The 15,232-nt window shown below is 41.5% G+C and overlaps 1 protein-coding gene across 1 annotated transcript; it reads left to right on the plus strand.

The window, feature by feature from the left end:
* Window positions 1-438: 438 nt before the first annotated feature.
* Window positions 439-14,963, plus strand: SENP5 (SUMO specific peptidase 5). Its single transcript, XM_009468397.2, has 9 exons — window positions 439-1,536; window positions 4,955-5,060; window positions 5,211-5,358; window positions 5,999-6,046; window positions 7,953-8,030; window positions 10,703-10,840; window positions 12,540-12,623; window positions 14,016-14,066; window positions 14,157-14,963. Exons 1-9 carry the CDS (start codon window positions 579-581, stop codon window positions 14,265-14,267), a joined length of 1,722 nt encoding a protein of 573 aa, XP_009466672.1. The 5' UTR covers window positions 439-578; the 3' UTR covers window positions 14,268-14,963.
* The last annotated feature ends 269 nt before the right edge of the window (window positions 14,964-15,232 follow it).

A 15,232-nucleotide genomic window follows, 5' to 3' on the forward strand; every position in this document is an offset into this window, starting at 1 on the left:
GAAGACGTTTGCTTTGGAAAAGAAGTCAGTTGCTCGCCCAGTCTAGAAGATGGACCGCTGGATTTGGGGAGCTTGGGAAATACTGCTTTCAAAAGCAATTTTTCCTAGCTAAGAAGAAAAGACAGTGTGCTCAGCCAATTGTGAGCTTAAATCACAACAAACTGTACAGAATACTGCAGTGTAGAAGGAAGGCACTTGAGCTCCAAAGCAGGTGGGCTCCTGATGTGCGTCTAGATGCAGAAACCTATCAAAAACTTACTGTTGAACCATACGGCTTTCCTTACAAAACTACTGAGAGCAAAAAGATCCTGTCCCTATCGCAAAGCCGAAAGCCCATCTGGAGAAGGAGTAAGAAAACTCAACAATGAATCCTTTCAGAGTGAAGATCCCTTGAATGAAGAATTTGAAACTGTCGCTATTCTTAATAGCATCTCTGGCAATATCCATTATGTCTCATGTGGCACGCTGGATGGTGCCGCCTTACCTGTAAAGAAAGGTGGTTTTGTATATAGCGGGGAAGAGAGCAATAATGGTGAGGGCAACGCAGTCCTAGTAGTTTTAAACGACTATAAAAGGAAATGCTGTTGCAAAGGGAGTGGAATGGAACTTGTGGCCCCTTGACAACTATAAAGAGGTCCAGATTTAACCATCATACTGTAAAAAAGAGATCTTTATTTATGATGCATAAGAAACTTTCTATGGTTAGGTTTCGGTATAGAATTATAAAATCCCCGGAACTTCGAGCAAGAGGCAAAACCTGCAAATTGAGAAAAATCAAGCCAAGGTGGGTGGAGAAAGTTACGAGGGACCATCAAGAGGCGCTCCAGTGGGATTTTGAAAGTGGATTGTGTAATTGGCTTTCCTACTGGAAATCTAAAAGTAACCGTCTTTGGAACCGGTACAGCTTATCAGATATGAACAATAATACACCCAAATCTTTAGGCGAGGAGAACGAAATATGTGCACCTGAGATCTGCCGTACGCAGGATGCGTTACCGTGTGCTGAGCCGTGTTCTGAGGAGCCAGAATCCGGAGGGCAGGGTGGCAGTGCGGATGCTGTCCCACCAGAACTCCATGCTAGAGCTTCTCCAGAGGCAGAGACCGTGCACCAGGTGGAGACCAACGGGGCTCTGGCAGAGGATCATTGCTCTGACATTTTCGTCTCCGTGACAGGAAAAGAAATTGCTGCTTCAGGTCAAGATGATGCAGAATCTAATGAAGTTATGGGTGTAGGTGGAATGATACTGTTGCAATCCTCCTTGCAGGATTCTGATGGCGATGATGATTTTGCAAATGGACCTTTATCCATGGAGCTGGCACAAAATGAGGACAGCTCTAGCCAAATGGAGGTAGAGGGCTCCTTAAACCTGGACATTTTTAGTGCAAAGTTACTAGATCACCCTTATTGTAAAAGTCCTCTTGAGGAGCCTTCACCAGAAAGCACAGGACAAAAATCAGGAACTCGGAAGGGAGGCAAAAGGAACAATCAGAAAGCTTCCCAGGTGGCTGATGAGCAGTTGGCAACGTGGCTTTGTGGTATACCTTTTACATATCTTAGGGCTTCTAGGAGTTCATGAAAACTGCTGGATGTATTGTGGAGTTTACAAGTTGCATTAATTCCTTTATTAAAATGGTTTCTTATTGTGAATTGTAAAGGGTGCTTAGCATAACACTTAATGAAATGAGGCTGCAATGAGGAGAGCTGCATGAAGGAAGGACAAATCAGTGCTTATCTGACAAGCTATTTTAAGGAATAGTTGAATGGTGCCTCTGCTTCTTTTGTTTTAGAGAATACAGTGTAATTTAACTGGAATCTTTGTGGGAAATTGTTGATAGACATTTTAAATGTCTTTTATCATGTAGTTTCAGAAGATGATATGGGGTTAAAACTTCCAGTTTTTTAAATGGTTGACAATTACTACTCTTAACTTGGTTTTTGAAAATTCTTAGTGTTCTAATACTTCCTTCCAGCCTTATTCTCTCTTCTCTTGCTCTGTCCTAGACTGAAACTAAATCACTTAATGAATCTCAGGTTTTAATAACCAAATATTGTTCGTTGTCTCTTAGTTTTCTCTATGATTGTTCATAAAGTAGACTTAATGAATCTTATTAGACAATATTTTTTAAAAAGGCAAGACTAGTCTTAGCAAAGGTTCAGCAAAAAGGCTTTGGGATTTTTTTTTTACTCGATGCTGAGCATGCAGTATTTGATAGTCTCTCTAAAGAGGAACATGGGGGTAAAAATAGTAATTGGTGTCTTATTTATGTATAGCAGCATATTATACACATAGTAAGGAGCAGTAAGCTAACACGTTGTGCCACCTAGTACCATCAATATAATGTTCAAGTTCAGTGGTATTCTGATAACTGAAGTCTTCCTTTGGAGAAATTGGCTTCATAGATTCGCATAAACCTGAAGCTAGTGTCAACTGGCGTATAAAGGGATTGTTTGAAGTTTGACATGCTCTGATTTTTCTGCCCGCCTTTTTGTCCTTCAATTTTGCAACTGGTTCTCTAAAGCAAAACGTGAAGGAGGAGACATTGAACCTCAAAAGATGATTCAGCTTTCCATATCCACAAGTTAGCGTGGGATGTGTTTCTCTATGACTGGCTTTACATGATCCAGCAAGGACCAGGCGCTGTGTGAGAAACTGAGAGAAACTGTGGTACCGCAGTGAACAGACCACTTCTGCAATGGAGTTTTAAAGTTTGTCCAGCAGAAAAAGGGACGTAATCCTTCTGTAACAGTCAAGAACCAAGATCGTATCAGGGCGGCAAAGGTTAAAGTTTTGTGGTCTGATAGGCAGTCGTGTTCTTGTTCGTGGGAGGCCTGAATAACTTAAAAAAAAATGAAACTAAAAAGAAGACAACAAATGCACTAAATGTTACCACGCTTGACAATTTTAAGACAATTCTTTTCTAGCTTCTGAACGAAAGTAGGTGGGACCAGTTTCCATTTTCTTCAGAGTTGAGGGTTCCTCTCTGAGGATTGAAGCCAAGTCTACACTACATACACTCTCATACTGACAGTATAGCACTTTTGAGGTTTCTCAGCTGAAAAGAATTTTAGTTTTGGTATAACTATGTACAGAAGTTCTTGTCTGTTTGGAAGTGCTGTTAATAATTAACTGCACCCTTAAAGATACTGCTAACCTGGAAAGAGTTGTTAGGGTAGATGCATGAAGGAGATGTGTTATGGATGCTCTCAGGTTTTGAATTTCTCTGCAGTAGCTGAACTCGGGTGTTAATGGGCTGCAATATTTAGTGCATTCTGATGTGCTATTAGGTGTCAAACAGAGCTCCATGGTAAATCCGGTTTGTGATGGGTGCCTGATCTTGCACCAGGTCTGAACTTTGTATTTTCTTCCTTGAGTTATGCAGTTACACCAGCCCAGGTGAGGTCAGAGTCTAGCTAGAGGTTTCATGGAGCTCTGCTGCTGTTAGTTGTAACTACAAGAACAATCCTTGCTGCTTGTGTATGAACAAGAAGCTTATAAAAATTTTATACGTTAAAAGAGAATAAGGTACACTTACATCCCCATACATCTTCTATCTCGACTTCTAGCCAGAGTGAGAAATATCCTCCCTGTCACAGTCTACTAAGGCGTAAGGGATGAAAGTTGTTAGGCAAGTGTGTGGCAGAGTCGCGAGGAAGGATATCTTCCCGTGAAGAATTCTTCCTTGTTGTCTGATCTCATTCTTTAACTCCCCCTTCCTTCTGTTGCACATCCAGGTGTACTTCTTGCTATATCATCACTGCTTTTCTCATCTATTTGTGTTTTGTTCTTGATGTCTCTCCTTTCTTTTTTTATTCTTTTCTTACTGCTGTTCTTCTGGCACTTTTTTCTGTGAGGTGTTTGTGTCATCTTGCCTTCTTCCCATCCTGATCTTTGAAAGTTTCCAGGAAATATTGTTAAAGCCTTAGTAAGCAGAGAGCTAAACATACACTGGTATGTGTCTGTCTGCCATCACACCCAGGCCTGAGAGGAGTCCTGGAGTTTGGGTTAGTGCCATTTCCCTGGACTCTGATCTCGGATCCAGCTTTCTGTACACAGAACACGTGTTTTCTGCTGCATTTGAAAACTCATTTTCAGAAAGCTGGACAACTTGGTCTTTTTTTCTCTTATTCACTAGCAAGTGTTGAAATTCTGTTTTCCATTCTCTTTCATTCTCAAAGTGGTTTTGGATGCTTGGGTGGGATTTATGTCTCCACTGTTCCAGTCTTGTGCCTGAGGAAAAAAAAAAAAAAAATCTATTTCCTAGGTTTTTTTAATTCCTCCAGCATTCATCTGTTCATTATTTCCTCGTTAATATCTTTTGTTTCTGCTGTTATGGTTGCCCAGGCAATGGCTGTCCATGGCACCTTAAATGCCATCCCTAGGATACTAGGGTAAATGAGTTAAACTTGCTGAGAGTCTGGCTCGTGTCTCTTCTGTTTGCTATGGTGGCAGCTGAGGAGCTGAACAGACTGCAAACACACTGCCAGCCAGGGCTGCTTACATTTGAGGAGAGTCATTCCGCATACTGTAAGGACAAGATACCGGGTTTTCAGTGAAAACTGTTGCAGAAACTGATGGCTTTTCATGTTGCAGTAAAATTATTTAAGATGCTAACTGAAATAAGCAGTGGGATGGATTCTCCTCGTAGCACTGATATAATTAGTTTGATGTAGATATATGTGTATATGGGAAGAACGGGGTCTGATCTTTCCCTGTAAAGCTGAGTGATCAGATTCCTGCTTTTTTATTTTTGTCCTCCTTCCCCTGCTTTTATTTAATATTGCCAATTTGAGCTTAGTTTTCTTAAATATATACTTGCCATGTGTGGTGCTGTGTGTTGGTTGGGTGCAGAATGATTGCTGCTCATACTTGGAAGAAATGACGGCTTTACTGGAGTAGTGAACTGGGAGGGTTTTTTACATGTTTGCACTTTCATTTTTCTGGTATATTTAAAGGATTCCTAGATGAAGTTATGAAGAAATATGGCAGTTTAGTTCCACTCTGTGAAAAAGATGTCATGGGAAGATTAAAAGAAGTCTTTAATGAAGATTTCTCCCATAGGTGTGTAGCAGTATCAAATTCTAGACTTTGTAAAGGACGAATTGCTTGCATTGCTACCGCACGCTCCACGTCTAACACCTAACATAACAGAAGTCCGTTTGATATGACCTTGACTTATTTTTTTTTTCTACCTTTTCAATCTTGTTTTAGAAAACCTTTTATCACCAGGGAAATCATGAAGTATCGGGAAAAACATCCAAAAACCTCCACTTGCAATTTCCGGGTCTTCTATAATAAGCACATGCTAGATATGGATGATTTAGCTACATTGGAAGGCCAGAACTGGCTGAATGACCAGGTCAGAGATGCTTGGTGTTTATGTGCTTCCTTACCCCTTTTTTAGCCCATTTATATTAGGATATCAGTTGTTCCCCTTCTGCCACATTATAGGTGGACTATCCTTGCTTTGCACTTGAGAAGTAAAAGAAGTAGCGAGCAGCTTTTATAATGGCAGGTGCAATAATAGTGGTTACAAGTCTGGAAGATGGGAGTTGTCACAACTAAACTGTTTCCTTTTGAAGAAATGATGTTGCATTATTTTGAGAAAATAGTGGCTATCCATACAGGTTTTAGCATCTCCCCCCATCCCCAAGCTTGAGCAGATTACAAGAACAGCAGAGTGAAGCAGCAGACTGTGGCCCACAGCCAAAAAACCAAGAAGGCTGCAGTGCCCAGGGCATGCACCAGTAGACTTAAATTGAATTAAACTGCATTTCAGATTGAGGCAGGCTTCAAGCAGCCAGTTACAGTCTCTCTCCGGGCCGACCACTATTAGTTCCAGAGTGCTTGTCCTTCAGACTACAGCAAAATGTTACTATAATTGCTCACCTCCTTATTGCTGTTTTAAGTGTGAAGGGTCCTACATTTCATGGGAACTTGGGAATTTGAGTTTTACAAAATTATTCTGTACATACTCAAATATTTACTAACTCTTACAGATAATTAACATGTATGGTGAACTCATAATGGATGCAGTCCCTGAAAAGGTGAGGGTTTTTGTTGTTATGCAAATGTACCTAATGAGAGGTTGAGAGGGAAGGGTGAAACACTGAATGTTTCAGATACAGAATTGAGATTTAGCTCAATGATGTTCTGAGTGGTTCCATTATAATCTGTTGCTATCTGCTGCTCAAATTTTCTTCCTTTCCTGTGCTAAAATACAGTTTTCAGTGCTGTTGCTCTTGTTTCAGGAACTTATTGGATTAGCTCTGCAGGTGGTCTCTGTGGTAGCCTGATGTTCTGATGTACCTGTAGAAGACAGGTGCCCTGTTTTCGCCCATCCCACTCTCCTTCCCCCCCCCCGGAGGTTTCTCTCTCCAGCTTCTCTGCTTCTAAAGTGCTTTATCCATGCCCTTGCTCACCAGTCTGGTGTTTCAGCTGAAATTTCTGATGAGGATGGATTTCTGCTGAGATGGCAAACCATGAATGGTAGCATCTGAACCATGCACATGTGCTGCTTGCTCTCACCCACCCACCCACCTCACAGCTGTGGGGGCCGCAACAGCAAAAAACTGTGTCAGATGCCTGCCTGGTGAATGTGAATTGATGCAGGCTGCTTGGTTCCTTGGCAGTATTAACTCTGCAGGACTCTCGTTGGTTTGTGCGTCCACAACAGAATGCTTACTGCTTTCCAACTGCAGTGTCTAACTGTTGATGGCAGTTGAAAAAAAGAAAGGGGAAACAAAAATAATCAAGAAAACAACCCCCCCACTTCTGTGACTACATTTGCAGCAGTGGCAATTATAAAAAGCCATCTGTTTACTGCTAGAGCTGAACAATTTTCAGGTGAGACCACAAAGGAAGAACCAAACAAAGCCATTTTTAGATGAGCTCTGCAGAACGTAACTCGTAAAATCTTCAAGCTCAGAAGAAAGAGCGTTGTTGCTTTGATTGGTGGTGATGGTGATTCTTCATTAGTATTCTCTGTACTTCCCGAGTGTGCGCTAGGGTTGTGGTACTGGAGATTGTATCTGTTTGCTTGTGTCCGCTTTTTCTTCATAGTGTATAATTGAAATCCTCGTGGGAGATTTTGTGCTGGTACTTCAGAATGTGGTTTTGAAGTCTGTTGGCATAGGTAATGGGTGTTAGACTGTGTTTTCAGATACTGAGTTTTCTAACTTTTTTCCAAGTAATAGCTCAAGCCTTCTACCACCTCTACACTAGCAGAATTATTAAAAACAGATGTTGCAGATTTCCATTTGTATTAATCTGTTCCTGTAGTTGCAAGAAGCTAAGCACAGGGAATAATAGTGTTAACCTGGTGCTAAATAATTTTTTTTTAACATAAGCCTATGTTTTTTGCCATAGATACAGGTTTTTAGTTACAAAATAGATGTGGTATAACTGAAAAATGCTTTTAAATAGCAGAATATTGTTTTTGTCTGGAGCTGGTCATAGTTGAATACAAATGACCATGTTATTGGATTTAATCTCATAACTTTTTTTTTTTTTTTGAGTCTTAGCTTCCAGCAACTAAAACCAGAAGTTACTCCCTTCTCCACCACCCCCACTTTGCCAGTCCAGCGTTCTCTTCCTTAATCTCTGTCAAGACCAACAAAAACTGTAACTCCTTATCCTGGTGTTTTTCTCCAAAGCCCATCCCCAACAAAAAATTAAACATGATATGCCTGGAGATACAAAAGTGTAAATATAAATGCTGCCGTGGCTCGCATTGTATATTATAGGGAAATAAGGCTTGCTTTATGTGCTAGCTGAAGAACGGCAATAGTTTAGGCTTGGCAAAGCCTCTGTTTGTCCCTACTGGGGTTCTATTTCTAAACCTGCATTAAATATTGCCTCATTACAAGTTGTTTTGTGTAAATTATCCTGGGGGAAGGGGAATGACGGTGCATGAAGATTTCTGTGCTCATTCCTCCTCTCTCTCTCTTTTAGGTTCATTTCTTTAACAGCTTTTTTCATAGACAGCTCGTAACCAAAGGATATAATGGGGTAAAACGATGGACTAAAAAGGTATCCTTTAACTCTGTGTCATCAGTGCTCTGATTCTTTTGGGCTGGGTTGAATTACTAACTTGAAACTGGGTTACAATGCGTTACCTGCAAAGGATGGGTTTGCAAAGGAGCTATACAAAGTGGGGAGAGGTTAATAAAAATAGTAGGGTGGCACTATTCAAGTTAGTAGGGTTATGTTGTGAAAATGTGTTTTGAATGGCTTCATCATTGGTGATAGGTTATCTTTTTGTGTACGTTCATGCAAGCTGTTAATTTAGCTGCAAGAAATGTCTCTTACTGCTCCTGACAGCGCCAGGTACGCTAATCTACAGCAGAGCAGACTTAATTCTGCTTCTTCCTTTTATCTCAAACTGGGATTGTTTGGTAAAATCAAATTGTTACTTTTGAGTACCACATAGAGGTACCAGAAAGCAGAAACTAGAGACCCATAGTTAATAAGCCGAACTGTTGTTCGCACGACAAGAACGGAATTCACCTTGCTTTCCAGAACCCATACCAGATCATGGGTTCTGATATTTTCTGAGGTAGCTAATACAAAGACCTCAGTGCTCTCTTTTTTTTTTTTTCCTGTGAACATTTGTCCTTTCTAATATGGGAGATGAGGCAAGACTAATCAAGGACCATGTTCGAATGTATGATCTTTCTGCAGAAGCACTTAAATAGCACACATCTGTGAAATGCTAGAGATGAACTCATTATCCAAATATAAAATCTATTCATATAATTTATTAAAATCTCTTTAAAGAGAGACTGAATATTGGTGTTAATATTCCCGGATTTTTTTTTTAAATATTCTTTTTTCCAGCAACCCAAGTTTTGCAAAAACCCCAAAAGTGAAGGTAGATTCTGAAGGCAGAACCTGTATTCATGTTGCTGCTGAGGAGGGACCAGATGAGAGCAGGACAGTTGTTTAGACATTTACACTTAAACTCCTGAAGAATCTAAAGCAAGGATGAGAACTAAGCAGTTTCTATTGGACGGATTCAGTAGACTGCTTCGTCCTGCAATATGCAATTAAGGGGAGCTTGCGTTTGCTTTCTAAACACACCAGAGTATTGTACCAGGTTTTATAAATGTGCTTTACTGGGATATAGGAGCCTAGAAGGACATGGTCTTCTGGGTCTAGCTGCAGTGGTTTCAAAGCTCCTGTTCATGTCTGTCCCTTCTGGCCCCTGATCAGATTGGCACTCCTGCTCTGATCCGCTGTCATGTCAGCTAGCTGACTCTTCACTGTCTCGGTGGAGCAAATCGAGGTTGCCACCGTTCTTTCTGTACATCAGGTCTTAACTAAAGACCCTTCCAGCTTTTGGCTGCCTCTTTCCACTCTTCTGCTACAGGTTTGCATGCCTGCAGCAATCCCACAACTAGGGTCACATGAGGACCCTTGAGTTTAGCATAGCTCTGCTGTTGTTGGACATCACAGAAGGTGTAGTTCATTTATCTTATTCCAGTTTTTCCTTTGTGGGCTCAGCTTGCTGCTGGCTGATGTCTCTTTGCTTCTTTCCAAGAATGATGGATCGTTGTGTAGCGAGTGTGCTGTAATCTGGTCAGGAAGCAGTTTCTGCAGGTGGGAGCAGGGATCGTCGATGCTTGTGGCAATCAAAGCACTGTTGTGAGCAAGGCTCGGCTGGTAACGGCTGTGAATGCTCAGACCTTTTTGTGCTTTCAGCTTCTCACTGTTACTCAAAAAATACACTTTTCTTTCCTACAAACAACCTGCCTTTACCAGTAGTGCAGCAATTATGTACTGTTCAAATTGCACAGTGCTTAAAAAAAAAACAAACAACCCAGCACAGAAATCTTCCCGCAGGATGAGTTCATTTAGTTCAGTATTCTATTTTTGCTTATTTTCTGGACTGTACCACCAAAACCCCAGCAATTAGACAACTATTTCAAGAGGAGCTGGGAGAAGGAAGATCATTAAATGCCCTTCCAAAAGCGTAAGGGCTCATCTGCCACACAGACACTGGGGGTGGTGTTGTATCTGATCTACTTGTTCTGTACTTTAAGACCTTCTCCCTTGTTTGCTTGCCTGTGACCACAGTACATCTGCTGCAAAGTTAAGTTCAAGAAAAGATGAATTTGCTGTGTCTTCACCCTCTCCTTTCCTCTGCGCACCGAAGCATCGTGCACTCCTTCTCTGCCTTCCTCTGACAAGTCGCAGAGCCTGTGTTATGGCAGAGGGAGTCAAACTGCACCAGCTTGCTGGTTTTGTGGGGTGTTTGTAATCACAGCTGCTTCATCTGTCACCTATCCATGATGGAGCTCTGATAGAAATCAGTGGTGTTCGTGCTGCAGGAGTATCATTACTGAAGATACATAGCTAACCCAAATTAAGGCTCGACTGTAGTACCATCTTTATTTAAGAAATCCCACTTTGACACAGATGTTAAAGTGCAACGTGAGCAGGCTTTTGCCACCAATAAAGTGGTGGCTAGCTTTGGTACTGTTCAATGGTTCTTAGCCACTTCCTGGGCTGTAACTGTATTTTTGTGCCTGCTAATAAGCTGTATATGAGATAAACATGAGGAATGTGCTGAAAGAGTGGAGGGGGCAAAAGAAGACTTCAGTCACGGGGTGGCAGAGAGGAGACTTAAATTCAATTAGTATCTTGCTTTGGTGTGTTTTGCCTGTGGAATTGTCTCTAATGTATATTGTTCTTCTTGCCAGGTGGACTTGTTCAGAAAGACTCTCTTGTTAATTCCTATTCACCTGGAAGTCCACTGGTCCCTCATTACTGTGAACATCCCCAGTCGAATTATTTCATTTTATGATTCCCAAGGCATTCATTTTAAGTTTTGTGTAGAGGTAAGAGTGACAGATCTGTCTACAAAGTTTGAACTATTTTCGTAAACAAACCCCCCCCCCCCCCCCCCCTTTTTCTGTTCAGCCTTAAACTTTAAACGCAGCGTGTCTGTTGTTGTCTTGCCGGGTATGAAATGAGAATCAGCTTGTCCTGCTGAGGGGTCTGAAGCACAGACCTCGAGGGTCACACCAGAGCTGGGAGCTGAGGTCAGACTGCTTATTGCCTAATTAGTCTGACGGTGCAATCGGCACGCCTTTTGTGGCTCTGTCTTGTCACTCCCACAAAAAGCAGGGGCTCAAAGCCAAGTGCCACGGGGAAGCAGACTAGCCAGAAGGAGAGTAAAGGCAGTTCTTTCAACTGCTAAGGGACCTGTGCTTAGGAAATGATAAATTGTGGTCCTTTTTGGGGGAGGTTGCCTGGGTGAGAGAACAGGACTGAAGATGCTGTAGTGCTGGCCAGTGGGGTTTATGTGTTACTGTGGTATTAACAGCGTGTTGCCTTTTTCCTCTGTCTGCATTGGTATGGGGTATATACCTCTGATTATAACCCAGCAACCTTTCGAAACTGCAACCTGAACACTGGAGTTAAATTATCAGTCTTCTTGCTAAAGAGCAGCCAGAAAATTTTTGCTGGAACTAGCAAACTGTAATGACCCTCTTACAAAAGCTAATTTTGTCAGCTTAATTGCTTGCTTGATGCAGCAGCCCTCTACTTTTAACTGTGTGTAGTTGTTGTCTTACAGAAGAGTAGTAATTATTGTACCCAGGAGAGTTCCCAGCTAGGACTTCTGAATGAAGATACTAGTTTCCTGCTAGCATTTGCTGAGGATGAAGCTGATGTTTGTTCTGGGAGCGAGAGACCTTATGCTCTCCAGCTTCTGAACTTGCGGTATAAACCAGGGGTCCCTCTCAGCAGCCCTATGGTCTCTCCTGCAGTTTTGCAATGGCCTCTCCCATCCTGCTCCAGGCAAGGCGTTTGCACTTAAATGTCTCACAAACATGAGAGGCTTTTATTCCTGCCCTTTCTAGGGGAAGGGGAGCCAATACCCAAAACTCCGCCGTGATCCACCCACTAAGGTGAATGTTAGTGTGCTGGAGTGTGTTTAAATTGTGCTATAAACCACCAGCCTGTTTACAGAGAAGTAGAAGGATTTGCTTAACCCAAGACCATAGGCTCATTTATCTTGCTTCCTTCTTTTCGCTTGTGTCAGGCTATTTTTTCCTGAATGTCACTAAAACTCTCCCTGGAGCTTTGTTGATTAGCTGCAGAACTCAGTGTTTTGTATTGAGATTCAGGCAGGAAAATGCTATCATACTGAAGGTAAGGGCCTTGGTGTCAGCCAAATAAGCCAGGAGAGAACACGTGCCAGACTGCACTGTGTGTCTCTGCATGTCTGAGAGCATTCTGACTCTGTGCCTGAGTGCCACAGCTAGTCTGGTATTAAGTATACCAGCGCACAGTGGAGCTGAGGGGTGTTAAAGCTCCTCTTGAATAGACCAAGATGAGCCTTGATGGTAGAAGGCACGGTACCCACCACACTTCACCTCTTTACCTCTAGATCTGAGCTCAGCTCCTAATGCTTCATGCTTACCTGAAATTTGTCCTCATTGTCAAAAGGATACCAGCAAAGATATCAATCTCTCTCTCCTGTTCTTTAGCTGGTGAATAATATTGTTGCTTTTTTTTCTTTCCTTTATAAAGAACATTCGAAAGTATTTGCTGACTGAAGCAAAAGAGAAGAATCGCCCCGAGTTTCTTCAGGGTTGGCAGACTGCTGTGACAAAGGTAAACGGCAGCACTTCGAGCGCTGGAGTCTGACTTGCTAGGAGATTTTAGGAGGCTGCTTCTAAACACATATATTTGTACAAGTAGTAAATTGTTTTATGCTGACCACATGGAGGGTGGTAGGAGCAACGCAGGTGGTTACACGTGGAAATTAGAGCTCTGTCACTTGTTCAGCTTCCACCAGGTCTTTAATACTTTCTGCAAGTGACTTAGTGATCTGAGCCTAATCTCTGGACAATTAAATATCCATGCAGCAAAACCTGTAGCTGGTGCCCATGTTGGCACAAGGTCAAGGACTGAATGAGGTGGAGACTCGGCTTCCTGACTTCTCGGAAAAGGACTGTTCTGAACTATGCCAAATGGATGGGGTTTGGTGAAGGAGGGAACAAGCTAATGCTGCTACTGCCTATATTTTATATTTGCTATGGATAGAGGGCTTTGGTCTCCAGGGCTGTTTGTGGCACATTGCATTTGTTCACAAGTAAACAAAGTTTGGCAACAATAAAAGGGAATCGTGTAGTGTAAATGAGGGAATATGTGATTTGCGTAGCCATCCCATAATGTCTCCAAAGATATAAAACAGGTCATTGCACACTAGATAAACTCCCAACAGCTCCCTCCTTGCACAGGTTTATTTTTAGATGCTGATACAATGATGAAATGATTCCTCTCTGCACTCATGCACACCCTGTGCAGTCAGAGTTTGTCCTCCTGCGTTCTGTGAGGCAGAAGATCTGGGAGTTGAGGAAAAATAATTACTTTTCCTCTTCAAGTGCCAGAGACATAGCAGCGCTAGTGAGTGGGGCTTTTTAGCTCCGCGTATCAAAATTGAGCATGTTTGAAGAAATAATGAAGGTTGGAAGTTGTCATTTGAGACTGCCTTGCTCAGTTCTGTCACCTGATGATGTACCACTCTTCACATTCTTTGAGACCCTTTGGTGTGGCTGGGGGAAGAAATCCACTGCTGGTAGTGTGGATGCTGAGAGTAATCTTCCTCTAGGCCTGTGTGACTTTGCTGATATAGTTTGGTCCTGTGTAAAGCAGATAATGCTGTACAAACATTTACTTAAACTAATTGAGAAGCTGTTCTGTGTAGGTCACTAAAAGAAAATAAACTTGAAAGAAAGATTTGTAATTTGTTTTCTGTCCTACACTATATATTTTTCTAAATGTTAGGTGTTATTCTAACAAGGTGTTGAGTGTCACCTTGCAAAAGTTGGGATCAGAATAAGTAATCATAATTCCAGTTTCTAGTGCTGCAGAACAGCTAGTTGTGAGAACGAGGTACCTGATTGTTTTGCCGAATGTCCTTTTGGACTTTTAAGTAGGCTTTAGAGAATAAAAGGATAAGTAAAGATCTAACATGTCTCCTCTTGTTTCTTTTCCTTTTAGTGCATTCCACAACAGAAAAATGACAGTGACTGTGGGGTTTTTGTGCTCCAGGTAAGAGTAGTGCTTTTTAAAAATCAGTGGCCTGTATTGTTCATATAGTAAATGTACTTTTTTTCAATCAAGCCTTTTCCTTTTCCTCAGTACTGCAAGTGCCTCGCCTTAGACCAGCCTTTTCAGTTCTCCCAGGAAGATATGCCCCGAGTGAGAAAAAGGATTTACAAGGAGCTGTGTGAACGCCAGCTAACAGACTAATAAAATGCAGCCAACCTAATTTCTCTGGCATTTCTGACAAGTTGCAGCTGGTGTTTGTGTACTTGAATTTCTGAAAACTTCCGTGAATTTTGAGCGATTCTCAGCTGAGTGGTGTGGCCACTGTTGTTACCTCAATTTTTTTGACAAGCTCTTTAACTGGCAGAACATAACAGAGCTGCCGTAAAATATTCCTTATGTCCTTTGGTTCTCTTATGTTCTTTCCTGTATTTAATATTTATTATCTCAGCATGCATATAGGCAAAGCATGCAACTAAAACCATAAAACTGTAGATTTGGTGCACCTTTGAGATGTAGCTAGAAATGACAAATACAGGTGATTTTGTCTGGAAACATAAAGATGCATGATATGTTTTCCGATGCAATAATGCTTTGAATGTATCAAAAAAAAAAATCAATGCCATAAAAAGAACAGCTAGATTCTATTTGATAGTTCCATTGTCCCTGTTGTGGCTGTATAATACTGAATTACCACTTTTTAGGGTGGCTAAACTCATCTACAGATTTAATTTGTAGAGACCCCTTTTTTTAAATAGTTCAACTTGCTAATAAAGTTTGTTCTGTTAACATTTATTCAGCTGTCATTATCAGCCTGTCCCTATAGATAAAAAGCAGCCTTTGCACAAATAAAGCTTCAGCACTTGTCTGTATAATAAAAAGTACAAAGGTGTTCAGTCAGTCAGATTGATGGTATGTTCCTATATGCTGCAGAAGTCTCCGTGATGTGTATATTAAGGAGAATTATAAAGCTGGCCCTGAAGAGTCACAGCTTAGATACTAAGATAAACTCCTTGGCTGTAACTGTTTAAATCTCAGATGGCTTTGACTCATTTTTCAGTTGCACAATATGCAGTGAAATGTACCATTTCGGCATCTCTCACTTCAGCCCTGTCTTGAAATGAACTCCCTTCAAGCTTGTCATGTTTAACCTCCCATTGGCTTTTGCC

The sequence above is a fragment of the Nipponia nippon genome, unplaced genomic scaffold (assembly GCF_047370975.1).
Source record: "Nipponia nippon isolate SJK-2023a ecotype South Korea unplaced genomic scaffold, ASM4737097v1 scaffold_7, whole genome shotgun sequence".
Lineage (NCBI taxonomy): Eukaryota > Metazoa > Chordata > Aves > Pelecaniformes > Threskiornithidae > Nipponia > Nipponia nippon.

Coding starts and splice junctions, on each gene's coding strand:
- SENP5 (XM_009468397.2), top strand. CDS start 579: ATGCTGTTGCAAAGGGAGTGGAATGGAACTTGTGGCCCCTTGACAACT. Junction 6,047..7,952: donor TGGATGCAGTCCCTGAAAAG/GTGAGGGTTTTT, acceptor TCTCTCTTTTAG/GTTCATTTCTTTAACAGCTT. Junction 14,067..14,156: donor GTGGGGTTTTTGTGCTCCAG/GTAAGAGTAGTG, acceptor CCTTTTCCTCAG/TACTGCAAGTGCCTCGCCTT.